Source organism: Brassica napus, chromosome A5, assembly GCF_020379485.1.
Source record: "Brassica napus cultivar Da-Ae chromosome A5, Da-Ae, whole genome shotgun sequence".
Taxonomy (NCBI): domain Eukaryota; kingdom Viridiplantae; phylum Streptophyta; class Magnoliopsida; order Brassicales; family Brassicaceae; genus Brassica; species Brassica napus.
In genome coordinates, this window is record NC_063438.1 from 7,616,845 (window position 1) to 7,644,045 (window position 27,201).

The following is a 27,201-nucleotide window of genomic DNA, read 5'->3' on the forward strand; positions in this document are numbered from 1 at the left end:
TTGAATAATAAAATCATTTCTAGTTAAAAAAAAAAAATCATTTCTAGTTTTATGATTTTTTCTTGCGGTATTGGATACGAAAACAAAAACAATTATGACACATGTTCAGACGGCTGTACCGTCAGATTAATATTCCCCTCAAGAAATAAAGAGAACTTCAAGAATCGGTTAATTAAGTGACATAGACGCTGGTTATCTTGCACATAGAATATAGACATCCATTGGCAATTGAGTTATGGAGTGACATCTTACAGGAAGCTCTATACGTCTACCTTCATTGTGTTTCTGCCAGGTTTGTTTTATAGAGCCACTTAATCTTCAAAGATGAAGAATTACAGAAAATCATGTTTATGGGTTTTGATACTATTGATGGGTTTTAAAGTTACATTGGTCTGAATGTTTTAGGGGAAATCTTGTTGGAGTATTCAAGGGGATATATGGAACTAGGGGAACTAATCATTGAGATTTTATTATAAGCTTTAGGGTTGAATCCTAACCATCTGAAAGAAATGGAATGCGCAAAGGGTTCATCGATGCTCTCTCGTTACTTCCCGCCTTGTCCTGAGCCTGATCTAACTTATGGCACAAGTCCCCATTCAGACAGATCTTTTCTCACTATTCTTCTCCAAGATCACATTGGTGGCCTTCAAGTTCATCAGAATGGTTAATGGGTGGAAGTTCCTCCGGTTCCTGGAGCTCTTCTTGTCAACCTCGGAGATATTTTACAGGTAATATAAGTTTATTATAGATAGTCATTAATCCGTATTGATCAGGCGAAGCAACGAGTGACCGAAAGTGCTTGGAAACAAGGGAGAGCTTTGGATAGTCGAATCTTGATGAACGCGCTAAGATATCAATGATGACATCTTCAGGAAGTGAGGGAATCAGAGACGGTGCTTTTAAGGATTTCTCATCCTCTGCCTTTATTTTTGAAACCATGTTAAAGATCGACAAATCACACAGAGAACAAAAACAAAAAGATAAAGCTCAAATCAGCAATCACCGCCGTGCAAGAGAGAAAAGCAACCTAGGGGCTAGGGTTCGTTGATGTGAGGCTTTCCAATAAGAAAACAATCTTATATAATATAACCCTTTTTAATAATGTAAATTTTGTATTTACTTTTGTAAAAAAAAGTAAATTTTGTATTTGTATTCACTAAAATACTAGGTGATTTTCCCATACTCATGCACCGATATAAATATTTATAAAATAAATACTATAATAATTGATTATTATTTATTTTTGATTTTAAATTAATTTATAATTTTTATGCATAATTTATATTAATAATATTATATTACTTTAATTAGACATATGATTTTATATATGTTATATCTAGTCGATTTTGTTATTTTTATAGTCGCTTTTGTTATCATTTGGATATATTAGATTGCATCTATTTCTCTGAATTCAACTATAATATTTATTTTATTTTAAATATATTAAAATTATTATTAATTTTCTTATTTGCATTTACTTTGGTTGTTCTCTTAGATATATAAATATATTTGAGGAAGATTATGTATAACTTAAGATATATTATGCTTAAAATGAAATATAAAATAAACTTAAGTGTCTGATTCCAAATTACGTAAATTAATATAACGATAATATTCTACCGCTTCATGCATATATATAAACTTTACAAAAGAACTAAATTATAACAGTTGGCTAATATTTTATTTTCAGTTGTTAATATTTTTGAGTCATCCTATAGTTAACATATATTTTTCAAATTCAAACTGAAGTATAATTATTTTTTATTATAATTAAGTAAAATGAAATTAATTTTATTTATCATTTAAATATGCATGTAATTTCATAATATTTATCAAATTATATGTTGATTTTTTTAAAACAAAAATCAGAAAATAAAGTGATGATCAATATGAAGTTACATACATAAGTAACTAATACATTTTTAGAAGCTCATGAAAACATATCAATATTTACAATAATTAAAATATTTTATAAATTTTAAATAATTTTATGCCTTAGATTTATTAAATGGTAAACTGAAATTTTTAAATAATCTTAAAATGAGGTTCAAATTTGCTTTGGTATTTTAATTATAGTCATATTAAGTTCCACAAACATAAAAACATAAAATTTAAAAGCAAATTTAACATTATGAAAACAAATAATTTTAATAATGATAAAATATAATATATCTACCTCATTAAAGTATATAGTGGTATGTTATTTTAAAATATTTTGTAATTATTTGATCAAAAGATATTTGTTGTTAATTCATTTTATATTTTAATATCTCTTAAAATAAGCAGTTTAAAAAAATTGTGTGATTGTGTTTTAAATATAATATTATATAAGGAAAATATAATTAATAGATTTATACTACTGTAATTGAATATATTATAGTCAACTAAATATTTGAAAAGTAAATAAAACATTTCAATAATATTAATTATAAACTATTTTTTATCAATTAAACATATATCAATTTATGTTACTTAACTATTTTATGTAATCATTTAATAAAATAGATAGATATATAAAAATTATTTCTATTACTTTGAAAATATATATTTTTGTATTGTTTAAATTGTGTTTTAAAATAAATATTTTATTTTATGATGTTTTAAAATTATGTTTTAAAAGATTATGAGTGTGAATCTTGTTTTATGAAATCACATTATATGCAAAAATATATTTTCATCTAAGAAAATATAGATATAAAGAAATATTTTATTACTTCAAAATTATATATATTATGTTATTTAAAATGGAATATTTCTATTTTGTGAACTTTTCTTTTTAATGAAATAATATTATATATACATATATTTTCCTTTTTAAATTTATTTTTAAACTTTATAAATGTTTCCTTTTTATTATATACTAGGTTAAGATTCGCGCCTTGCGTGGAATAAATATTATATATAAATTATTTATAAGTATTATATATTTTTTACATATTATGAAATAATAAATATATATTGAATAATTAAAAAAATTAGTAACTATTACGTATATAATTAAATTGGTAAAAATACTTAAAATAAATTTTATGTATCCAGACAAACACTTTTTTCTATTTTATATGTTATAAAATTAAGTTTAAATGATATTAATATAGATACATAGTACATTTTTAATATTGACATCTATTAAAAATATTTTATACTCATATTATTTTTGATCATTTGTATTTCTTTATAACAAAAATTTTAAATTAATGATAAAAAAAATTTGTGGGATGTTTAATAGTTTTAGTAATTTATAATTTTAAAAACATTCAATGCAAAGTTTAAAATCTAAATATTAAGTTGTCAATAATTGTTCAAAATGTTTATCAAAAAATTTCAAAGCAAATTCGAAATTAAAATACTTATGTATTTTATATGGTATATAATTTATTTTTAAAAAATATTATTATGCATATATATAATATTTATAAAATGAGACTTCATACTTATGTAATTTCGTAATCATTTGTATCTTGTTATAACATAAATTTTAAACCATAGATCACAAAAATTTCAATGTGAGATTCTTAACAACTTGTCATTTATATTCGTTTTTTAAAATTCAAAATGTAACATATACGAGAAAAAATCTAAATTTTTATTATATAGTTAATGTGGTTGTTTAATTTATTTTAAAATGAATTAAAAATGATAGAGAATAGACTGATTTTTATCAAATCTTTATTATTCAAAATCATTAATTGCTATATATACTTTAGCCACCTTAGGTAATTCCGTGATTTTTATTTAAGGAAACAATGAAGAACATTTATGATTAATTTATGGTTAGTTTAATAAAAAGTTTATTATATATTTATATGGACCAACATATTTTCTAAGGATTCTAAGAATGATTGTGGTGATGACATGTGGCTACAAAAATATGTTGTAATGCTTCTCTTTTAATATATAGGGGATGATATTTGGAAAATTTGAAAAAGGAAACTATATAAAAATTTCAATAATAAATGTAATATTTTAATTCATTAAGGGTATCAGTGTAATCAACCATCATGAGAGTTAACATGAGCGCGACACATAAGAAACTGACTTCTCAAATAATATTATAGAGATTAGATGACTACTTAATTTTGGTGTGATTGGAAAGTGTTTACAGAACTGTTGACAATGTCTCCTCAAATGACAATATGCAAGGGGTTTTAAAGACACAACTTCGCAAAGATTTGGTGTGTAATGGTGTGCATCACACATTTTGAATCTTATTGTTCAAGATGGCTTGGCTGTTATCAGTGATGCCTTAGAGAAAATCAGAGAAAGCGTGAAGTTTGTAAAGTCTTCAGAGTCGAGAGAGCAAATGTTTCAAACATGTGTTGAAACTGTTGGGAGCAAGAAAGAAGTTGGTCTTGTTTTGGATGTGGCAACGAGATGGAATTCTACCTTTCGGATGTTATCTAGAGTTCCGTTTAGAGAAGCATTGCGTAATCTCTCTGAAGTAGATCCGAGTTACAAGTGCTTTCCATCAGATTTGGAGTGGTCTAGAGGAGCACTCATCTGTGACTTTTTGTCTCTATTTGCTGAGCTGATGAGATGACAAATCTGATATTTGGCTCATCATATCCAACTGCGAACTTATACTTTATGCAAGTCTGGAAAATAGAATGCTGGCTGAGAGCGCATGAGACTTCAGATGATGAGACAATTTGTCAAATGGTGGAAACAATGAAGCTGAAGTTTGATAAGTACTGAAAATAATACAGGGACATTCTTTCTATTACTGCGGTGTTGGATCCAAAGTTAAAGTTTGCTGCCATGGAATATTGTTATGACACCTTAGATCCATTAACAAGCAAGGCGAAAGTCGATCATATCCGAAAGAAGATAAAAAAAATTGTATGGAGTTTATAAGAAGAATTCTAAGAGCACTACTGCTAGAACTTCAGAAACCACATTGGTGAACAATTTACCAGCTGGATATGGGGTAAGTAGTTGGTGTGTTCTTACTGTTTTTATGTTCATAATGCAGGAGTTTTAGTATTTGGTGTGTTATTACTGTTTTTATGTTCATAATGCAGGAGTTTTATGCAATTTTTTCTCAAAATGCGGGAACAGGAAAAAAGCTTTAGATGTGTACTTGGATGAACCGATTTTAGATATGGATGCCTTTAAGACTCTAGATGTCTTGAGATATTGGGAAAACAATGCAACACGGTTTAAACAGCTGTCCCGCATGGCGTGAGATGTTCTTTCAATTTTTATTACAACTGTGTCTTCTGAGTCGTCATTCAATGCTGGAAGCCGTGTTTTTATCAAATATAGAAGCTGACTTCTTCCATCAAATGCTCTCATTTGTGGAAGAAATTGGCTGCATGGGTTTGAAGTGAAGAGTAAGTTTTCTGATTTTATACTGAAATGTTTATATGTCTCTTTACTCAACTGCATTGTTTATATGTCTCTTTACTTGGCTGCTGTGATTTTTATACTGATTTGCTTGCATGTTTACTTGTGGATTTGCTTGTGAAGAAGAAGAAGAAGAAGAAGAAGAAAAAGAAGAAGGAAGGTGAAATTGAGGAAGAAAGAAGAGAAGGATGTGAAAGTAAGCGAAGGAATGAAGTATGAAAGTTTAAGTATCTTTTGTAAAACATGGAGTTTAAGTTTAAGTTTAAGTTTAACTGTTTAAGACTTTAAATATTTTTTATATATAAAATTTAGAATCTGTATATTCTTTAAATTGAAAATTAGATTTTTTACATTAAGTAGACGTGAATAGTCTAACTCGTTATGGTTAGCTATTTGGTTATTGTCCTATTTGGACTTAGCCCAAAAACATCCAAGAACAAATAAGCCCAAAAAATAAGTCCATCAGGACACAGTCCAAATCCACCCAGTCCGTCGAATTGACATACCTAGCAGAAAACTCATCGAACAATTACATAGACGCCGTACAGTTTCTTCGCCCTCTACTGCTTTTCTTTTCTCAGACAGACGAAACCCTAATAAGCGATGGGGAACAAGAGGTCCACGTCTGAAAATGCAGCTGGCGAGCAACCTTCCGTCAAAGCAACTAGGATTTGGGCTTCTAAGGTCATCCAAGACTTTCGAGCCTCCGCTAACGAAGGCAAGTCTTCTCTCTCATGATTGATCAAGACAAAAGCTCTAGTTGCGAATGTTTGATTGAGATGTGTTTGCTTTTTGTCTATTGCATTGTGTAGCTTACACGTTTGAGCATAATCTTTCAAACATCGAACGTAGAGTCATTCATCTGATGTGTCGGAAAATGGGTATTCGATCCAAAAGTTCTGGGTGAGTGAGTGAGTTCGTTGTAGTACTCTAATAATGTTTTGGGTCTGATTAAAGTTTTCATTTTTAATATTGTGGATATGCTTTGTAGGCGTGGGGATCAAAGGTGTCTTTCCATATACAAAAGGAGTCACAAGAATGGATGGAAGTCAAACAGAGAGAAGCTCAAATGTGTCTCGTTTCCGCCAGGGGCTGATGCTATTCTGCAGGACTTGTTCACTCACTATCCACCTTGTGACGGAGACGCTGCTGAAACGTCGTTTAACAAGTATGTAGGTCGTTCAGGTAAACAAGGGCGACGGGGAGATGATGACTTTTTCCGGAAACCACAGATTAGTTGTGACGAGATTGTAGAAAAGGCGGCGTCTTTGAGTTCTAGGCTAAGGAAAGATAAAGCTCTCCAAGAGGTTAGGAATACTCAGTTCTTGAGTTCTAGGCTAAGGACATATAGCAGCAGCGACTGAAAGGAAATTGTTTTTATTGGTTTGTATTACAGATCTCTAAGCTGCGGTCAAAGCTTCCCATTGCATCATTTAGAGACGCAATTACCTCTGCTGTTGAATCCAACCAGGTTCTGTGAACTTCTTTGATATGTTTTATTTGTTCTTTTACTTCAGAATTTGAGATATAATTTGTATGAATATGGTGATATTCTTATTCTATATGCCAGGTTATTCTCATTTCTGGTGAAACTGGTTGCGGGAAAACTACTCAGGTGATTGTTACTCCTTGTCTCTTGTAACTAAGTAGTACAACCATCCCCTTAAATATTACAGTTAATCACCCCTTGGATGAGGGTCAAGCTGTTGACTTATTCGTCCACGGATATCTTTTGTTATAAGGCTGTGCCCAATGTGAGGCTGGGAAGTGATATTAGCCAATAGCTGTAAAACAAAATTTCCTATTAATCTTTCATTATTGAGATTTCTCAAGTGCCTCTGTTGTTATTTGTTAATTTTTTTAGGTGCCTCAATATCTTTTAGACCATATGTGGTCAGCCAAAAAAGAGACTTGCAAAATTGTTTGCACCCAACCTCGTCGTATCTCTGCCATGTCAGGTTGATCTTTTGAATTTTTGGTTTCAACTACATGTATGCTGTGTGCTGTAAACATCTTTCTTAATGTTTTTCATTCCTATCTTGAAGTTTCTGAAAGAATATCCTGTGAAAGAGGTGAAAGCATTGGAGACAACATTGGTTACAAGGTAATTAATCTTTGTAGGTTTACATTTGCGTTTGGACATCAAAAGTGGGTGCGTTTTAGGGTTGTATTGCGTTTTGACTTTGTATTGCAATTTCAGGTTAGACTGCAGAGCAAAGGTGGAAGGCGCTCATCAGTTGTTTTCTGCACCAATGGCATTCTCCTGAGGGTGCTTGTAGGCAAGGGCTCTGTTAGCTATGTTTCCGACATAACTCATATCATTGTGGTACTTGAGATCTTCTTTATTTCATCCACTATCATGTGTTCATTAAGTATGTGTTTCATATCTATATGCCGGAGTTCTTCATAAAATTAAATTGCTTGAAGATATAAAATGAAATTGTGAATTGTCTGTCAGAGTGGCATGCCATCTTGTTATTGTTTTGTCATCTAAGATTCTCCGCTCTTTTTCTTGGCTCTTTATTTGATTCTTTGGCTGTCTTCATTAGTCAGTAACCTAAATGTTACTTTGTTTGTAGGATGAAATCCATGAAAGGGATTGCTACTCCGATTTCATGTTGGCAATTATAAGGTAGATTCCTAGCCTTCTCAAACTATCAAAATGTTTATCATACAAGTCAACTCAACGTGACCGAAGAAACTGATGATAAGACTATTGTTCATTTTCTTGCCCACTGCAATTCACATACCATAGTGGTGCACATGTGTTTCTGAAGCTGCGAGCCATGATAAAGATACTATTTCAATTTCTTCGAATGGATGGCAGAAATTCAGATTAATTTCCAATGCTTTTTGTTTAAATTTGCAGGGACTTGCTTCCATCAAATCCTCATCTCCGTCTGGTTAGTTACGCTCTATGTCTTTCTTTTATTTTGCACTGCTATGATAAACGTATAACAAAAGAAGAAAAGAAAGAACTCCGACGGAATTTTATATATGGCCTAGGAACCTGAGATAGCTGGGCATGATAGACTTGGTAAATGTCAATATGGCCTGGCTACAGTATTATTTAGCTGATTTTTGAATATTTTCTGGATCAACAGATTCTAATGAGTGCTACGCTTGATGCTGAGAGATTTTCTGGATATTTTGGAGGTTGCCCTGTTGTCCGTGTCCCTGGATTCACTTATCCAGTTAATTTCTCTTTTATCTCTTTCTCAAACCTTGTGTTTCTGTTATGCCCAAGTATAATCGCCTTTCTTTGTGTCTGCAGGTGAGAAGCTTATATCTGGAGGATGTGCTCTCTATTCTTAAATCAGGTGGAGATAATAACAATCTATGCTCTACCAACTTGAGTATACCGGTCCAGAACTTGACTGATGAAGATAAACTTGCTTTAGACGAAGCAATCATCTTGGCTTGGACAAATGATGAGTTCGATGCCCTCTTAGATCTAGTTTCTTCTCAGGGAAGTCCACAGGTCTTCAACTATCAGCACCAATCAACTGGGCTAACACCACTTATGGTCTTTGCTGGAAAGGGAAGGATCAGCGATGTCTGCATGCTCCTCTCATTTGGCGCAGACTCGATATTAAAGTCTAAAGATGGTATGACAGCGTTAGAACTGGCCGAAGCAGAGAATCAGCCAGAGGCTGCTCAAATCATCAGGGAGCATGCTGAAAATTCACAGTCTAACTCTCAGCAAGCACAACAGTTACTTGATAAGTACATGGCGACAATCAATCCGGAGCAGGTCGATGTGAGTCTTATACTCCAGCTAGTAAGGAAGATATGTGGTGATTCAGAAGATTGTGGTGGTGCTGTTCTAGTTTTTCTACCTGGTTGGGATGATATAAACAAAACAAGACAGAGACTACTTGATAGCCCTTTTTTCAAAGATAGCAGTAAATTCGACATCATATGTCTTCACTCAATGGTTCCAGCAGGGGAACAGAAGAAAGTATTTAGCCGCCCTCCTCGAGGTTGCCGCAAGATTGTGCTTGCGACTAATATTGCTGAATCAGCAGTTACAATTGATGATGTGGTTTATGTGATAGATAGTGGCCGGATGAAGGAGAAGAGCTATGATCCTCACAATAACGTTTCAACTCTTCAATCTTCTTGGGTCTCCAAAGCAAATGCTAAACAGCGTGAGGGTCGAGCAGGCCGTTGCCAACCTGGCATTTGTTATCATCTCTATTCTAGACTTCGTGCAGCCTCTATGCCGGAGTTTAAAGTTCCTGAGATTAAGAGGATGCCTGTAGAAGAACTCTGCTTACAGGTTAAGATACTTGATCCAAATTGTAAAGCAAATAATTTCCTTCAGAAGTTGTTGGACCCGCCTGTTGATCAAAGCATTGCAAACGCCTTGAGCATCCTACAGAACATCGGGGCCCTGACACCTGAGGAAGAGCTGACAGAACTCGGAGAGAAGTTTGGTCATCTCCCGGTTCATCCTCTTATAAGCAAAATGCTTTTCTTCGCTGTATTAGTAAACTGTCTGGATCCAGCACTTACACTGGCGTGTGCAGCCGACTACAAGGAACCGTTTACAATGCCTATGTCGCCCGTTGAAAGACAGAAAGCTGCTGCTGCGAAACTTGAGCTCGCGTCGCTTTGTGGCGGTGACAGCGATCACCTAGCGGTTGTTGCCGCCTTTGAATGCTGGAAAAACGCTAAAGAAAAAGGTCTTTTGGCTGAGTTTTGCTCTCAGTACTTTGTCTCCCCAAGTGCTATGAAGATGTTGGATCAGATGCGTAGCCAGCTTGAGTCGGAACTTAAAAGACACGGGATTATTCCAAGCGACATCTCGAGTTGTAGCCAGAACTCGCGTGATCCGGGTATACTCCGTGCCGTCCTAGCGGTAGGATTGTATCCTATGGTTGGAAGACTGTGCCCATCTTTTGGTAAAAATAGAAGATCTATAGTAGAGACTGCGAGTGGTGCCAAAGTCCGTGTGCATTCGCTTTCAAACAACTTCAACTTGTCGTCGAGGGAGTATGATGAATCTTTAGTTGTGTTCGATGAGATCACACGTGGAGATGGAGGCATGCACATAAGAAACTGCACCGTTGCTCGCGATCTTCCTTTGTTGCTGATCTCAACAGAGATAGCTGTAGCTCCTATAGAGAGTAGTGATGTTGATGATAGTGAGGAAGAAGAAGAAGAAGGAGATTCTAGTAATGAAGAGAGGATCAATATAAATAAAGTAGAGAGTAGGGGTGGTGAGAAAGTGATGTCTTCGCCTGAAAATTCAGTCAAGTTGGTAGTTGATCGGTGGCTGCCTTTCAAAACCACAGCCCTTGAAGTTGCTCAAATGTATATTTTGCGTGAACGACTAACGGCGTCCATCTTGTTCAAAGTGAGACATCCACGGGAGAATTTGCCGCCTCATCTTGGAGCTTCTATGCATGCAATAGCTTGTATTCTCTCATATGATGGCCATGCGGGACTTTCATCAAAACATTCGAAGACTGAGATGTATGAAACTGGTGGAGGGGAGGAGAAACCGAACTCTTTCCTTAGCTCTCTCTTTTGGTCTCTGAGTCTGAAACAGACTAAGCCTTCTTCTAGACAGAGGAAAAGGAATCGACAGCATGGCTTCAACACGGCTCCAACAGAAGCTTCATCGATGCCTAGGCAGCAAAGCAATAATAATCAGAGAAAGCCTGAATCAGCCAACAGTTTGGTTTCGGGTAACAAGAAAGAGAACAAGCCTTCTGATCAGGTCTGTGGGAATCAACAACCAAACACAGCTCCGAGAGAAGCTGCTGTATCAATAGCTAAGAATCAAAGCAGCAAGAAAAGCAAGACAAGGTCAGGCAACAACTCGGATTCGGGTAAGAAGAAAAGGCGTGTATGTTCCAAAGATTGATCTCCATAAAATGCAACGCGAGGAAAAAACAAAGCTGAAGGGAAATGCATGAATAGCCAAGGGTTATGGTTTTGGTTTTGGTTTTGGGTCCCATGGAGGCAGATAAATTAATATATAAACCAATCTATGTTGGCTTGTTCCTCCATTCTATTTTGGCGGCTCTTGGGCGTAGAAACTTTATGAAATATATCATGAACCGTGCTTTTAATCGCTTTCATGTTATCACAGTTTCTGAGTGTTGGTGTTGTTGTTACTCATAAGAGACTCTTCTAGCAGTTTCATATACCTCAGTGAAATCATAATAGCATATAATGTCAACACGGCCACGTGGCGTGATGAGGCACATTTACAAGTATACAACCTTATCGCGACATCAACAAAGAAGATGCTCCCAAATCCAGAAACAGCCAATGAACATTGAACACTCTAGACATCAACTCTATACTTTTAAAAACACTTTCACCACTTTGGTCTTGACACTTCTTCAGGTTCAAACAGGAAAGAGAGAAAGAGAATGGCCTACAGCGCATGCTTCTTGCACCCAAGCACACTTACCTCCTCCACCGCACGGTCATCCTCCTTCCCCTCGTCCCTTCACCACGTGTCCTTCTCGAGACCCGTCCATTTAGTATGCAGAGCTCAACAGGCTCAAGAAGAAGCTAACTCCGCCATCTCCCGTCGTCTTGCCCTCACCTTCCTCGTAGGTGCTGCCGCCCTCGGATCCAAAGTCTCTCCTGCTGATGCTGCCTATGGTGAAGCCGGTACGATCCCAAACTAAAACACTTCTCTTTCTCTCTACACATCTCGATCATATCAATGAAAATCTTGAAACGTTTTGCAGCAAATGTATTTGGTAAGCCAAAGAAGAACACAGACTTCATGCCGTACAATGGAGAAGGATTCAAAATAGAGATCCCATCAAAGTGGAACCCAAGCAAAGAAGTTGAGTATCCAGGACAAGTCCTAAGGTATGAAGACAACTTTGATGCCACCAGTAACGTCTCTGTAATGATCACTCCTACAGACAAGAAAACCATTGCTGATTACGGTTCTCCTGAACAGTTCCTTTCTCAGGTTTCTCCTTACAGCATTAAAGTTCAATCAATATGAGAGTTGCCACAACTTGATGATACTGTTTCTGATTTCTGCAGGTCAGTTATCTCCTTGGAAAGCAAGCTTACTTCGGCGAGACCGCCTCTGAGGTAACTTCCCTTGCATTATATGGAGTTAGTAAACAAGAAGAGAAAGATCAAAGATGATGTTACTGATCTATTTGTAGGGAGGGTTTGATGCAAATGCAGTAGCAACTGCGAACATTCTGGAGACGTCTACACAAGAGCTTGGTGGGAAGAAGTACTATTACTTGTCGGTTTTGACAAGAACAGCTGATGGAGATGAAGGTGGGAAGCATCAGCTTATCACAGCCACTGTGAATGGTGGAAAGCTTTACATCTGTAAAGCACAAGCAGGAGACAAGAGGTGGTTTAAAGGAGCTAGGAAGTTCGTCGAGAATGCTGCTACTTCCTTCAGTGTCGCTTGAAAGTTGAAACTAACGATATCCAAAACAATATTACTGGAAGGTTCTGTTATTTTGTTTTCTTCTTAATTGTCTCTTGTATAAAAACTATGGATCAAGAAAACAAAACAAGCATTTGAGAAGTATGAGTTTTAGGATTCAATGGTTGTTAAGTCTAGTGTGATGAATGAAGCCTTTTCCTTTTACTGGCAGAACTTTTCATTTGTGTCATGACAGAGTAAGAACTGAATATTTTGTTAATTACATTTGATCCCCTCTGTACTGAAACATCGTTGTAGCTGAGCTCTCTTTTTCCTCTAAATTAATGTGAACATGAGAGTGCTGCATGTTGGTAGCCTAACAACAACAGAAAATGTCAAAACTTATGGACGCGGAGAGAGAGAGAGAGCTGGCACAAAGAGAAACATGCTGCAACGTCTATCAGGTTTTCAAGGTAAAACTCCACTTGGTAGTTCTTCCAATCTATTAGCTGTTACACAGGCAATCAAATAAACACAATGCAGACCCTGAGGTTCTTCATAGCTCACAGAGATTTTTGCTTATCCACCAATATGTTTCAAACTTGAAACTCTTGCCGGTAACATGTACAATTATCGCAAGATAATGATGACCAAGTCACTCATGACGGGGAGAAAGGTGATCTAGTCTCATTTCAAAACTCCGGTGACAGAGCCTAGCCAGCATCTCTTTAAGCAAAAAAAAAGAAAAAAAGTTTGTGACTGACTAATTTCTGTTATTTTTATGACTTTGCGCACTGAATCAGAATTCCGGATCAGCTTAGAGAATCGACAGTTTATATGGCTAGGGTTCCGGAAGATATCTCGAGCTCCCTACACTACATTTTAGGGACAGTTCATAGATTCTCTGTTTTGTAATGCATACACTTTTCAGGCACTGTGTTGACTCTGTAAAGACCTAAAGAAAATAATTTAAATGGTCGAATCAAACCTTAAAATAGTTGTCACTAGAGTCAATACAAATATTCAAATGATCCCTTTTATCTATATAGAAAAAAATCAAAGAACAGCAAATGCAATACATCATTGTTCTCCTCCACGACAAGCACATACACAGGAGCCTGTTTCAAATCCGGACATGACACATGCAAAATAAAATATCTGTCCCCTTGCACACCAAAATGCAAACTAATAATTTCCATCCCCTCAAATAAATATATGATCTTTTACTTTTTTGTGTTTTCGTTTTCTTCCCCAAATCAGAGAAAGATTCCAACTTTGTATGAACAAGGAATCCAACTCTCTTGCACAAACTCAGGGTTCCGTTACAGGGACTGGCGCTGGAGTTTTGAGAAGTGGCTGCAAAGCTTTCACAACTATACTCATATTCGGTCTAAACTCTGATTCATATTGCACACACAATGCTGCCACCGCTGCTAGCTGCATTGCCCACATTACAGAAAAGTTTAGAGATTAAAAAAAGGACAAGGCAATGTACTTCCAGTGATGCAAAAACTGAGTTATTTTCAGTCATGGGGTGAATACAAAGTACCTTAGCTACTGATTTAGGAGGATATTCTCCTTTTAGCTTTGGATCAACACACTGCTTCACTTTGTCTTCACTGAGTCTCGGTGTAGCCTGCAATAATAATAAACAGCAAACTCCAACTTATAAGAGAGGAGATTAAGACAGAGCAGGATACCGATTTGGACAGGCACTGATAAACAAAAACATACCCAGGTTACAAGACTTTGTTGGCCACGTGGCATTGTATGATCCACAGGTTTCCTCCCTGTCAAAAGCTCTAGTAGTACAACCCCAAAGCTATACACATCACTCTTCTGTGTCAACTGTCCAGTCATAGCATATCTGCAAAAAATGGGAAGACACACGTTTTAGCTGCCTTGTATCTGGATGCAACAAAAGTTTTGACGGTTATAAGGAAGATTACTTACTCTGGAGCGTGATAGCCAAAGGTGCCCAAGACTCTTGTAGAGTGAAGACGTGCAGCATTGTCAGGAGCTTGATTTGAGAGATTAAAATCAGCAACTTTTGCCTGATAGTCTTCAAAGAGAAGCACATTGCTAGATCTCACGTCTCTATGTATGACAGGAGGCTGAACCTTCTCATGAAGGTATTCCAAACCCCTAGCTGCCTCAACGGCGATCTTCACCCTCGTTATCCAGTCAAGTGTTGGACCTGGCTGTGCACCTTGAACTCCCTTCCTACCTGTTATAACAACACATTTCAACACCCACAGATAAAACCAATTCTATTTTATAGCTCAAGCATACCATGTAGAACGTCGTGCAGTGATCCCATCGTTGCAAACTCATAAGCAAGAACACGGAGGTTCTCATCAACACAATAGCCGACCAGCTGAATGAAATTCTCATGCTTCAGTCTTGAAACCATGGAAACCTAAGAAGCAAGCAAGCAATAGAATGTAAAGACAAGTTTCCCTAAGACAAAAGTTGAGAGAGGGGATTGACGAAAAAAAGAGGTTATAACCTGACTCAAGAACTCGGTGTTTGTTTCAGCTTCAGGGGCAACATCGAGTTTCTTCAACGCAACTGCTTTACCATCACTTAGAGTTGCGTAATACACCCTCCCATAAGAACCCTCACCAATGAGTGACTTTGATCCAAAGTTGTCAGTCTTTTCTTTAACCTCCTCCACAGACAAGAGAGGAACTTCAATGGGAAGAGCTTCCTTGGGCGCCTCAGGTTTTGCAACAGCTTGTGGTTTTGGCTTATTATTTGCTGCTGCATGTGTGTGACAGACAAGCAACCAAACGTATTCCAATTAGAAACATACAAAGCCTCTAGTACACAAACAATAGCACTATAACATATTCCCAATAGATCAATAAGTTTAAGGGAAGTCTCTTGTCAGCAGCATACCTCCTTCAGATTGCTGCCATTGAGTTTTCAGATGTTGCTCATCATTAGATACATCCGAATCTCCTGAAGTACGCCCACAACAGATCCACCTGTGCATGCTTGTTCTCCTCTTCAACTATCAATCCTCACAGTTTCTTTAGTTCCTGAAACCGCTCAAAACTACCAAAATCAACAAGTATGCATACAAGAAACAATCTTCTACTATCTCGCGGCCATAGTAGCAGCATCACTTGAAACCTAAAATCTTCTCTCAGGTTAACTGTTCTCAGAAGTGATCCCAATATCATTCCTGTATATAATAAAAACAACCTAGCAAATCACAGTAACGTTTTTTTTTTTGCAAAACGGATCAAGATTGCAACTTTAAAAAGCACAGCTTTTGTAACAAAACGTTGGTTAATCTCTTGAACTCGTAGGATTTAATAAACAGACTCAGTTGCTACAAAGACAAGAAACCCAACAGCAATATTACAAATCACAAAGAGACAAAAACTTTTGTCGGCAGATGATGTCGGCAATAGTCAACTAATTTAGCAAAATTGGATTCAAAGATCGGAACTTTCGAACAAGATGCGTTACTCAGATGAGAAATCTACTCGAGTTAAAAAAAAAAAACATACAGTGAGAATCGAATCGAGCTTGAAACGAAATCGAATCAGAAAAGTGAAGTCTATAAGTAAGGAAAGCAAAGATGCGTCTGACTTGAAACGATCCAGCAAGGTAGAGAAGATCGAGAGAATTGATCCTGAATCCAAAGTACAGAAAGAAGATTAAGTAATAAAGGAAAACTCTTTCTTTACCGGTTTGCACTGAGACTTCTCTTTGCTCTTTTTCCAGAGGGGTTGATTGTCTCCCGTGTGGAGACGAGACGAGAGAGATGCGTGAGTGGAGAAGGAGGAGAGCTTTTGTTTTTGCTTGACGAGAGAGAGATGGGCAAACGCGGGGGGAAGGGTTATAAACCGGCCAAACCGAAAGGAAAGCCTAGCCTAGCCGACTTTTTTTTTTGAGCTTTTTCTTCTTTTACGTTTCTCTAATTTCTATTCATTTTCCTCCTATAATTGAAACCAATCACTCACCCTTTTTTGTTGTTTTCTTCTTGTGTTTTAATTATTCGAAGAACAAAAACTCAATTTACCTCATAAGTATTTAATTTTTATATTCCAGATATGGAACCTAATCATTATTTATAATTTTTCAAACCAAATTATTATTAGATTAAAGTATCCCTACAAATCGCATTAAAATAAGGTTGAATTCTGATTTTTCTGTAATGCATGATTAGGGAAAATGGATGACGTGTAATCTGCTCACAATCACATTCAGTCGTGAAATATCGAACAAATTATTGATTTTTTTTTTAATATGAAATCCATGTTTTAAAAATATAAAATTGAAAGTTTAAAAAAAAAAAAAATATATATATATATATATATAATTGAATATCATAATAGTCTCAAACCCAGAGTGTGAAAGTAACTTTACAATGCATTACCAATACATCACTTCTACTTATTTATAATTATTTTACATTCCATATATATATGATTACTTTTTTAAGTTAAAAGAGAAAAACAGTAAAAAAAAATATATAAAAAAATATATAATACTGGCCTTAATACGGTTCTAAGATTTTCTATCTAATCACCTCTGAACCGGTAAGAAAAGACTTGTATGAGTGTATCTGAGGAATAGTGTTTAACTAGATGAAAATAATAACAGAATCTTTGAAATATTTGTGTAACATTAGTTCATATAATTGTTTTGTATATATATTGACAAGGAATAGTGTTTTATAGCAAATCAATAATTATTTTACGTTATTGAAAAACTCCAGCAGAAATGTCACTAAATTTTTTAGGCATGGGCATTCGGGATCTCAATCGGGTTTCGGTTTTATCCATTCGGGTTTATCAAAATCAACCCCATTCGAGTTATATAAAAGTTCGGTTTGGGACCGGTTCGGGTTCTATCGGGTTCGGGCCGGGGTTAGTAAAAATACCTGATTTGTACATATTTTGTAACTAAAATATAAATGAAATCGGATTTAAAATACATGATTTGTACATATTTTAATAGCCAAAACATAAGTAAAATCATTTCAAAAATAAGAAAAAACATCAAACGTGATCATTCAAAATCAAGCGAAAAATAAACATAGTTAGTGATAAAAAGAAAAAAAGATAAATGAAATCATAAAACAAAAACTAAGTTCTCATGAAATGAGAAACATTATTCAATGAAAACAAAACCAAAATCTAAAAACTTTAGGCTTCAACCACCACATTCCACCATCAACCTTCATGTAATAGATAATTATTTTAAAAGTTCAATAATATCCTAAAGTATTTTAGATACATATTAAGAATTAAGATCATATTTGGTAGAAGTTCTTTTTGTCATTTTATATGTTTCGGGTTCTATCGGATATCCATTTAGGTTCGGGTTCAGTTTGGATAATACGCGTAACCCAAAATACCAAAAAAAACAGGATCCATTCGGTATTTATGTCGGGTTCGGATCGGTTCGGATTCGTTTTTATCGGATCATGTTCGGTTCGGATTTTCGGGTTCGGTTTATTTGCCCAACCCTAAAATTTTTCATACAAATAAAAGGATTGATGATGATGAGGTCATCAGCTTTTAAGACAGAGTGCTGAGGTAGAGATCTTTTAATTTTCTTCTTATGCTTTCCGTTTGGTGTGGTTCATTCAAATTAACTCTCAGTCAGTCTTCTCTGCTTAACACTCTTCATCACCGTAATCTATCCATAATTTTGCAGGTATCTTCACTTGTTCCCCTTCTTCTTCTAGCTATCTTTTCTCTTATTAGTAGTGATAGAAAAGTGTTGAATCACTTCCAGTTTTGAGATATACTTTGTCTGATAACAAGTAGATTTTTTTTGTTTGAGTAGGAAAGGGTAAAATCTCATTTGGATTGAGCATGTGGTTATAGCGTTAAAATTTCAGTTATATAATAGTCTCTGTAATCTTGTGGTTTCAGTGGGATGATTGGTGTGTTCTCCATTAAATAACACTAACAAAAGGAATAACAAATGATTCAGTTACAGGCAAATCATTCATCTTCTCTCAACCCCCAGAGCTCTCTGTCTTCAACTAACTCCTAACATCTCCTTATTATTACATGCAGAAGCTCTCCAATGTTTAAAATCTCATTCTCTAAGGTAGCAACTCTTTCTTTCCCTTCCTGTGTGCTTGAAAGAGCTGCTTTCTTCACCATATGGTTCCTGTGACCATCAGGCCTTGGAGCTTCCATTTTCAGCACTCCTGTAGCTTCTAGAAATGTTGAACTTTTTCTCAAGCATCTATTGGAACTTTCTCGCTAGTCTCATCAGTTTCTGAGTTTCCACTCGTCTCTACACCCTCAAGAACTCCCATGCTAGCGAGGATCTCTTCTCTCGACTCATCTGGATACTTCACTCTATAGTACTCCAACTCCATCTCGAGATCTTGTATCTCCTTTTCCCTATCAGCCAAGACATCGTTTGCTCTCTCAAGCGCATCGACGTCGTGCTCCGCTTGCTCGTCCATCATCCTCAGGTACTGCAACGCTTCCATCTGGAGAGCCGCTTTCTCCTCCTGCAGCCTTGTGATCATCGCCATCGCTTCGTTTGTAGCGATGGCCGACGCGTTTCTCTCTTCCTCTAGCTCTTTGCTCAGCTCTCTTAGACATTTCCTGTCGTACTCTAGCTGTTGTTTCAACAGATCGACGAGACTTTCTCCCTCGATGTCGCTGCTGATGCTTGCAAAGGACTCCACAGATGCGGAGTGCTTTAGTTCCTGTGTTGGATTTGAAGTAGATTGAGTCTCTGTCACCTTTGAGGAATCTTTATCGGTATGTTCTAATGAGGGTTTTGGTGACTTCAAAGGCTCAGTCTCTTCATGATCATCTCCATGCTCTTCTTTACCAGAACCAGTTGCATTGTTTGATGTTAACTGTTCAGAATCTCCATTGTCCACATCCTTTACTTCATGACTATCATCTACTTCCTCACTGGATTGTTCTTCAGCTGAGACAGATACTTCTTTTGAGGTCAACGGCGGCTCCGAGTGTGCGTTGACCTCATCTACTTCTTCATTACTGAAGTATTCTTCTGCAACATTCTTTTCGTTAGTCTCTTTTTCTTCCTCACTAGACTGTTCATGTGCCAGAGAATCTGACGCTGAAGGCTTGAAGTCTCCTTCAGCTCCATCTTCCTCATCATCTGCAACAGAATCAGGCTGATGAGCAGACACTTTTTCCTCCATTTCTGCATCAGATGCTCCCATCTTCACATCAGAGTCGGAGATGTTTTGAGCAGAGTCTGCGGAATCATCATGCTCTTGAATCTGGAGTTCCTGAGAGGCAGAGTTTTCTCTAGGACTCAAGAATTCTCCACCAGAAGGAGATGAGTTGCCACTAGTCTCAGTTTCATTCTCTGCAAGAATAACTTCGTATTAAGAAATAGTAGTATGACATGAATTCATAGATTGTGACAAGTGTGTCATGAGGTATATTAGAGATATATTGGGTCCCAAAACGTGAATCTTACGTATAATTCACGAAACGGAGGTATTCTATAGTTATAACCGATTCATACACAATTTGTACAAGAAGCAATTACTTCTTAATCGAAAATACTTACACAAATAGCTTTACTAAATAAGAGTTGTCTTTATACTATTTCAAATGAGATCAAAAAATGATGGGATTAGAAGAAATCCACTAAAATATTTGAAATAGAGTTCTTAAGGAGAATAATTACTTTGAAAACAAAAAAAGAAAAGTCATGTTTTCTCAATTCCAAAAAAAATTATTTTTTTAGTTTGCTTTTTCTATCTTCTAGAAGGATATAGTAGACGATATATATATAGGTTCCCGATGTGTCGTCTTTCGAAATCAAAATCTTGGAATTGGACTTGTCAATCGATTCATAACCTTTGAACTGTGAAACCCATGAAAACCTTCAAAACTAAAAGGAAAGACTTGAGATCAATTTGCTCTTCAAATTTTTCGTTTTATTCTCGAGGGTCTTTGTGGGTTTCAGGTACTTCACAGTTTTAGTCCGTAAGATACAATATATCTCTAATAATGTAAACTTACCTTTATGTGTTACTTCTCCTGCATTGTCATCTTTAGGTAAATCCAGTGAGAATGGACGAGCTTCACTCATAGTTATAAGTTCAAAGATTACAGATGCATGCTCTCCTATTGGGACAGGTGGTTGGTCTTGAGTCTTATCTACAATCTTACGTTCATGCATGGGAGATCCGACGTTTTTATAATCTTTCTTCTTATCCTTATTGTCTTGCACATCCTGTTTACGCTTCGGTGTCTTCTTGTCTTCAAACGATGTCCTAGACCGAGACTTGCGAACACGTCTCTCAGGTGGCTCAACCACATTGAAGTCAGTCATCTGGAGGAAAGCATCATCATCTGTAAACAAAAAGTCAGACTCAGAGCCGGAGTGAACCTTCAGCTCTGTGTATCCCGCATGAGCCACACCGTCGCTGCGGCTTCCAGCGTCAGCATACTCACCACCGCTCGTCGCTGGTCTACGATCTCTCATCTTCTTCAAACTCCCACCGCTTCCTCTTCGGGTAAGATGATGCCTCGGAGCAGGAATGTTCGGCTTAGAGTTTCTTCCCCGAGAGCCTAACCTAATCAGTCTCTGCGTATGGTGCCTTGCCCTCCACGGTTTATCGCAGCAAGAACACGACCTAAGGTGAGCAGAATGGCTTGTGGAGAGCAGATCATACCCTAGCTTCCCTAGAAGCAATCTGTTCACGTCTGGATTCGGACCGGTCGTTTTGGTGAAGGACAGTAGACAATCGTTGCACATTCCTCGGCAGTCGGAGAGCTTGTTGTCGTGGTTTAGACACGACATGTAAGATGAGACCTCTGATCTGTGGTTTCTGCAGATGAGCAATCTCCAGTGGAGAGGATGGAGGATCTTGGAGCAGAGAAAACATGGCATCTGCAATCTGCAGTAGCGTGCGAACCAGACGAGGAGATAGGAGAGGAGAGCGTCGATGAGCATGAGGAATATGAGGAACCATTCGCATGCTGCGTAGGTTAGCACAGGAACCTTTTGATCAAACATGACATTTGGAACCATCTTTTTCAGACTGGTGGTGACAGTGAGTTCTGGAGAACATTAAAACTCATCATCTTGAAAGCAAATTAAGGGGGAAAACTCAGAATCTTGTGTCTGAGATTTGCATATTTTGTTGAGCATTTGGAAGTAAAAACGTGAAAGATCCTAAATCTGAAAACTTGGCTTCATGAATAATCGGTCAAACAAACTTGTTCAATGATTTGTTATTTCTGGTTTGCCTAAATTAGTGTACATTCTTTTTTTCGTATGAAGAAATGGTCGACCCGGTTTTTTGGAGAATCTTTAAAAAAAAATTGATAATTTATTTGCGGTTGCAGTTAATAAAAAGCAAGAAATATACCATTTTTATTAGGACACACGATTAAGTCACTAAGTCTACATCATAAACAGCAAAGTCATAGCAATATAGCATACTGAGTATTAAAACTGCATCACATATGACATATCCAAACTCCAATCCCCTATACTATATTTGCGAAGTGATTTTGCCACATATCCTCTCTACAATCATTTTTACAAAAACAATGATGACATAGCTAACAAGATTGATGACATGACTTATAGTTAATATGGCATGGACAATCACATTTATTACTGACATATATTTTTGGTAAACTTTATAGAATATGGCAATAACTAATACATTTCATTTAATGTTGATTTATATTTTTGGTAAACTTCTCAAAATATGGTAATAATTCATAAATCATCACTAAAATAAATAAATATATTGTATAATAAATAGATGGGGTTCCTCTTGTGGTTAAAATAAATATATTGAAATATGCATTATAAATTTTGAAATACATTATTTAATTGTATTTTTATAATTATACAATTTTTATTACTAATATTTTCAAAATTTTCTACATCTTTTTAAAAATATTAATAAATTGTTAATCGTAATTTCATTAGTTTCTTTTAGATATCTACAAATTTTATAAATATTATTTAGTTATAATTTTTAATAACTATACAATTTTTATATGATTTTTTAGTAATTTTATACAAGTTGATTTAATACGTTTAACCAAAATAAATAGATAAAAATTTAATCTAAGTTTCGAATTTTAAATATATTACATATATATTATTAAATGTAATTTAAAATAAACAAAAATATTTTTTTTGCTTATTTTATGCTTAAATAATCAACTTTATATTAAATATTAATCAAAAATAATAAAATATATAATATTAATAAATTTCATTTTAAATATAATTTAACTTTTAAAAAATTTATTACTATACATGGTGGAGAAAAACACCTAGTAAGAGATAGTTGTGGGTTTCAGTCCCTAGCAAGTATGGGAGACCTTAAGTCCTCTACTCCTCTACTGAAGACTTGATTAAACATGAGTCTTGTTTGAATCTCTGGAACAAAGGAGAGCATGGCCATCACCGAGATTACAACAAACAAGAGGAACCCCATCGTAAAGTCATGACCCCACGCTAATTTCATCATTGAAGGCCAAAACCGTTAAGTTAGACCATCTCCAATGATTTCTATTTTTTAATTTTTAAATTGAAGTAAATTTAAAAATGAACTTGTGATATATTTCAATGATTTCTCTCATTTTCTTTTTCAATTTTTAATATTGTTTCTCAACTTTAATTTATTGTTAATAACACTTTCTATTTGATCAAATCTAAAATTACATCACTTATTTTTAAATTTAAAAAAAAATCTAACTTTATTTAGTAAATCATTTATTATATTAATAAAATTACATAACTACATACAAACCAATGGTAAAACTTTATTTAAATAGTAATATTACTATATTTTCCAAAATAATCAGTCAAAGCATGTTTTATGTTGTGTTAACTTATACGTGCTCTATAATTTTCTATTAGGTATGTATTTTATATTATTGTTTATTTTTTATTATAAATGTCGTTATTGAATTATAAGTTTTTATTTGACTATTTAACTAATTTGTATTTATAATTATATTTTAAAAAGTTTAATTAGTATATACATATTAGATCAAAGTTTTAAAAGTAATGTTTTGTTTATGAATAAGACGAAGTTTTGACAAAAAAATCTAAGGATTGTTATGCAAAAAAAAAAATTCAACAACAAAATAAGTTTTTGAAATAGTGTTCCCTCAAATATGATGTAATACTACTAACATTTTCATTTTTTTTCTTCAAATGATGTACTATTGGAGAGAGATTTACTTCATTTTTTATGTTTTCTCTCATTTTAATGCACCATTGGAGATGCTCTTAAAAGTTTGCATGCTTGTGAGATCTGCAATGAAAAGAATAAGATGTTTTATCAAAGCATGATAACATTAAATAGATAATTGTTTATGGAACAAAATTACTTACAAAAGTACTACCCATTTGGTTGAGATGAAGGAGAAGATGCAGAGGAAAAGGTCGTTGAATGTTGCAAGATGAACAATTGTGATAATGTTGACATTTACTAAAGGTGCTACTAAATACTACAAGTTTTTTGTCATGAATGTGCACTGAGTTCGTCCGGTCTGGACTTGCCTTACCCAAAACCTATGGTAGTTACATCGAAAGTAAATCCATAGGTTATTAACCACTCTTCTTGATATATGTTAATGTGAGAACCATTTAGAAAAGCTACCTACACTCACAATGAGCATGATGATGACGAACATAAACCATGAACTCACATATACATGAAACATTAGTAGAGAAATAGTTAGCAAAATTAAGAGATACAAAGTGACATTAAACTGTAAACAAAAATGCACATATTCATATACTATGTTTGTCTTCAAATTCAGTGAGCTGAACATGATTCCATACTGTAATATGAAAAATCGTGAAGCTAAGATAACCTCTCAAGTATCTATGAGTGTTGAAGATGTTTTTGTTCTTACGAGAAGTGGGTTGAAGATGGTATCGTTGTTAGCTAAATGTTAAGTACATGGAAATATTTTCTAAATTGGTGTTTTTAAATGTTACTGGTAACGATGAAAATGGTGTTTGAAGGATATGTGAGTTACATGTTTTCAAACCTCTTTCTGATACTTGGATTGATGTTCCGTTTGAAGAAAAACAAAAATTTACGTATAGGATAAACTATGTTTTTACCGGTTTTTAACTTTTGTTGAGTTTTTATTGAGTCAAAATGAATTATTTAGAGTTTGTTAATAAATTTACAAATCATTTCAATTCGTAGATTGGTTTAAAAAAATATAAGTGGTAAAGAAGGGGTTTTTTAGTAGAAAAGGGGATTTTTTAGTGGAAAAAATCATAAAAATGTAAAATTGCACAGATTCTTTAAAAGTTTAGCAATGAATAAAATTTTATAGAACTTAGAAATAGAAATGATCATTCACCCAAAATAATTAAACTAGAGAACTTATATATTTGATAAAAATCGATTTCTCTATTTAAAAACTTATACCTACTTTCATTCTAACCATGCCATATCGTAATACAAAAGAAATACTTTGTAGTTTTTTTATAGGAAACGCAATTGATTACACCACGGCTTTAAAGTTTAAACAAGCAGAGATCATCCACCGGAATGTTTTATTATCTTTAAAATGTTTTTGTCATTTCAATCCTTTTTAACACTTACCTTTTAAAAAAGTCTAATTTGATATTTTGTTTGTGATTTATATGAACTATGATATTTCACATAATTATATAAGGAGTTTAAAAGAAAAGAAAGGTTGGTTGATGCGTTAGTAGTTCTTTTTTAATGTTAACACGTTTGTAGTTTAAATAGCTTAGGTGAAGCTGTCAAAGAAAAAAAATACGAAAATGAAGCACGGCAAAAAAAAAAAAATTGTTCCTATTATATGTATCCATAGGCTGATGCCAATCCCGCCGGGAGTGCTCAAGGGCTTATCGCTAATAAGTTTATTTTCGGATTTGTGGTGGCCTCGCCTTTTTGGTTGACAGATTTCTAGTGGAATGGGCAGCGGTTGAGTTGTATTACGCACACAATTATCCCTAGAGTAAACCTTTACACCAAGTGCGGCTTCAACAGCTCTCATCTGCAAAACAAGCAAATACTAGATCTTTAGACTCAAATTATAACAAAACAGCGAGCCATAATAGAAAAAAAATGAGTGTATCTCTGGAACAACCGCAGGCAGTCTCCTCATGGGATGATCATCACTATAAGGATCGTTGGGAATATGGTTGTATGGTCTAAATATTTGGGCTAGCCGTTTCACTTCACTGTGGGCTTCCAAAATCTACAGACAAAAAAAAAGACAGGAAAATATTGTTAACTCTCTATCGAAAAAAAGGAAGAAAAAGGTGAAATTAGCTTCACCTGAGGAGGTAGTTGCACGTCTTTAGAAAGATGCTCAACGACTTTGTAGAGAGCAAGAGCAGCTCGACATGCATTTGTGAGAAGTAGAGCCCTAGAGTCGAATAAAAGAATGTAATGAAATTTATACATTAAGAAAGAAATACAAGAGCTGTGTAAAATTCAAAATCTGAGCAAAATGATATTTTCATTTAAGCCATAAAAAAAGACCTGTCAGCTCTGACACTGAGAGTTCTGGAAGGTTGTAAGCCGTCTGTAGGAGTAGGCCAGAGAGGCATGGGCCCTGGGCCATATCCTAAATTCAACAAAAAAATATCTTTTATATAAAGGCAACCAGAATTATTATCTTTACAAAAAAAAAAACATTAAAAACCCTAAAAGAAAATGAAAATTTGGTGGTGAGAAGAGTTCAGTTCACTGTCATTAAGAGGAGAGACTTCAGGGCAAGGACAGAGGTGGATGCACTATGTTGTTATGTACAAATATTTGTTGCCCTTTGTAAAATAAGTACACTACGTACGTACCTTCAAAATATCGGTTGTCTTCAAGAAACTTGAACAAAGCTTGGATGTTTTTCTCGTAATACTCGAGATAGAAATTCTGCATATCACGTCCATCACTAGGCCTCACTTTTCCATCCCCATGTGTTTCATCATTCTACACAAAAGTGAACGAAGCATGACGAATAATGCAAGATAGACAAACTGGAAATGGAAAAGGTTTTGTTGGTTTGGTTTACATACAGTTTTAGTCCAATACCAAAGAGAATTCTTAAACTTGAAAGCATCAATTGGAGGGTTAAAGGAGCAAACGATTTGCGACTCTTCAAGTGCAGCAAGCACACCTGATAGAAGCAACAACCGGTTATCTCGAGATTTTATAAAGATGATGAGAAAGTTATCGTGATTATGATATTTGTTACAGAACTCACATAGGTAAGCAATCCGAGGATGTGTGGGATGTATTTTATGGGCCACGCGAAGGATTGGTGAGACCTCTGGAAGACTTGATGGCACGGCCTCGCTGTCGGGAAGATTATTAGCTTCAGCTGGCATCTTTAGATCCTAAACAAAATGATTTGATCAAATAATTTAGCCACACAAATGCAAACAGCTACTCAGATATACCAATCCTATCTATTAAAATCAATGATTTACGATGGACAAGTTCGGGACTTGGAGACGCAATACAAGAT

At 35.1% G+C, this 27,201-nt stretch overlaps 5 protein-coding genes and 1 long non-coding RNA gene across 7 annotated transcripts; 3 read left to right on the top strand and 3 right to left on the bottom strand.

The window, feature by feature from the left end:
- The first annotated feature begins 5,823 nt into the window (after positions 1-5,823).
- Positions 5,824-11,576, top strand: LOC106451403 (DExH-box ATP-dependent RNA helicase DExH6). Its single transcript, XM_013893332.3, has 12 exons — positions 5,824-6,064; positions 6,159-6,249; positions 6,338-6,653; positions 6,743-6,817; positions 6,917-6,961; positions 7,211-7,304; positions 7,392-7,450; positions 7,547-7,672; positions 7,926-7,978; positions 8,216-8,249; positions 8,451-8,540; positions 8,621-11,576. The coding sequence occupies exons 1-12, from the start codon at positions 5,950-5,952 to the stop codon at positions 11,219-11,221; spliced, it is 3,699 nt and encodes a 1,232-aa protein (XP_013748786.2). The 5' UTR covers positions 5,824-5,949; the 3' UTR covers positions 11,222-11,576.
- Positions 11,577-11,613: 37 nt separating this feature from the next.
- Positions 11,614-12,943, top strand: LOC106451406 (oxygen-evolving enhancer protein 2-1, chloroplastic). The gene is made up of 4 exons (XM_013893337.2): positions 11,614-11,982; positions 12,063-12,295; positions 12,373-12,423; positions 12,501-12,943. The coding sequence occupies exons 1-4, from the start codon at positions 11,736-11,738 to the stop codon at positions 12,759-12,761; spliced, it is 792 nt and encodes a 263-aa protein (XP_013748791.2). The 5' UTR covers positions 11,614-11,735; the 3' UTR covers positions 12,762-12,943.
- A 795-nt stretch (positions 12,944-13,738) lies between these two features.
- LOC106451404 (PTI1-like tyrosine-protein kinase 2) lies at positions 13,739-16,657 on the bottom strand. 2 transcript variants are annotated; one of them, XM_013893334.3, is made up of 8 exons: positions 16,420-16,657; positions 15,620-15,762; positions 15,228-15,481; positions 15,011-15,137; positions 14,672-14,945; positions 14,453-14,585; positions 14,268-14,354; positions 13,739-14,155 (listed from the first exon to the last, which is right to left on the bottom strand). In XM_013893334.3, the coding sequence occupies exons 2-8, from the start codon at positions 15,714-15,716 to the stop codon at positions 14,030-14,032; spliced, it is 1,098 nt and encodes a 365-aa protein (XP_013748788.2). In that variant the 5' UTR covers positions 15,717-15,762; positions 16,420-16,657; the 3' UTR covers positions 13,739-14,029. The 2 variants fall into 2 exon arrangements, with proteins under 2 accessions (XP_013748788.2, XP_022575052.2); XM_022719331.2 differs by having other exon boundaries at positions 16,240-16,604.
- A 1,139-nt stretch (positions 16,658-17,796) lies between these two features.
- LOC125609407 lies at positions 17,797-22,037 on the top strand. The gene is made up of 2 exons (XR_007339719.1): positions 17,797-18,397; positions 20,755-22,037. It is a non-coding gene; the product is annotated as an uncharacterized LOC125609407 (long non-coding RNA).
- LOC106453643 (probable myosin-binding protein 4) lies at positions 18,406-21,733 on the bottom strand. Its single transcript, XM_048780834.1, has 2 exons — positions 20,719-21,733; positions 18,406-20,053 (listed from the first exon to the last, which is right to left on the bottom strand). Exons 1-2 carry the CDS (start codon positions 21,731-21,733, stop codon positions 18,933-18,935), a joined length of 2,136 nt encoding a protein of 711 aa, XP_048636791.1. The 3' UTR covers positions 18,406-18,932.
- Positions 22,038-22,102: 65 nt separating the features above from the next.
- LOC125608534 (callose synthase 1) lies at positions 22,103-26,612 on the bottom strand. The gene is made up of 6 exons (XM_048778955.1): positions 26,531-26,612; positions 26,217-26,301; positions 26,010-26,100; positions 25,819-25,929; positions 25,672-25,725; positions 22,103-22,108 (listed from the first exon to the last, which is right to left on the bottom strand). Exons 1-6 carry the CDS (start codon positions 26,610-26,612, stop codon positions 22,103-22,105), a joined length of 429 nt encoding a protein of 142 aa, XP_048634912.1.
- Positions 26,613-27,201: the final 589 nt, after the last annotated feature.

What these genes read in the sequence shown, in the direction of transcription:
- LOC125608534 (XM_048778955.1), bottom strand. Translation starts at nt 26,612, where the DNA reads ATGCAGAATTTCTATCTCGAGTATTACGAGAAAAACATCCAAGCTTTG. An exon ending in CTCAGTGTCAGAGCTGACAG is followed by an intron (nt 26,101 to 26,216) that starts GTCTTTTTTTAT and finishes ATTCGACTCTAG; the next exon opens with GGCTCTACTTCTCACAAATG. An exon ending in ACGTGCAACTACCTCCTCAG is followed by an intron (nt 25,930 to 26,009) that starts GTGAAGCTAATT and finishes TTTTGTCTGTAG; the next exon opens with ATTTTGGAAGCCCACAGTGA.
- LOC106453643 (XM_048780834.1), bottom strand. Translation starts at nt 21,733, where the DNA reads ATGGTTCCAAATGTCATGTTTGATCAAAAGGTTCCTGTGCTAACCTAC. An exon ending in AGGAGAAGTAACACATAAAG is followed by an intron (nt 20,054 to 20,718) that starts GTAAGTTTACAT and finishes TTATTCTTGCAG; the next exon opens with AGAATGAAACTGAGACTAGT.
- LOC106451406 (XM_013893337.2), top strand. Translation starts at nt 11,736, where the DNA reads ATGGCCTACAGCGCATGCTTCTTGCACCCAAGCACACTTACCTCCTCC. An exon ending in TGCTGCCTATGGTGAAGCCG is followed by an intron (nt 11,983 to 12,062) that starts GTACGATCCCAA and finishes AACGTTTTGCAG; the next exon opens with CAAATGTATTTGGTAAGCCA. An exon ending in TCGGCGAGACCGCCTCTGAG is followed by an intron (nt 12,424 to 12,500) that starts GTAACTTCCCTT and finishes ATCTATTTGTAG; the next exon opens with GGAGGGTTTGATGCAAATGC.
- LOC106451404 (XM_013893334.3), bottom strand. Translation starts at nt 15,716, where the DNA reads ATGCACAGGTGGATCTGTTGTGGGCGTACTTCAGGAGATTCGGATGTA. An exon ending in ACTGCACGACGTTCTACATG is followed by an intron (nt 14,946 to 15,010) that starts GTATGCTTGAGC and finishes TTGTTATAACAG; the next exon opens with GTAGGAAGGGAGTTCAAGGT. An exon ending in CTCCTAAATCAGTAGCTAAG is followed by an intron (nt 14,156 to 14,267) that starts GTACTTTGTATT and finishes TGGGCAATGCAG; the next exon opens with CTAGCAGCGGTGGCAGCATT.
- LOC106451403 (XM_013893332.3), top strand. Translation starts at nt 5,950, where the DNA reads ATGGGGAACAAGAGGTCCACGTCTGAAAATGCAGCTGGCGAGCAACCT. An exon ending in ACATAACTCATATCATTGTG is followed by an intron (nt 7,673 to 7,925) that starts GTACTTGAGATC and finishes CTTTGTTTGTAG; the next exon opens with GATGAAATCCATGAAAGGGA. An exon ending in CAAATCCTCATCTCCGTCTG is followed by an intron (nt 8,250 to 8,450) that starts GTTAGTTACGCT and finishes CTGGATCAACAG; the next exon opens with ATTCTAATGAGTGCTACGCT.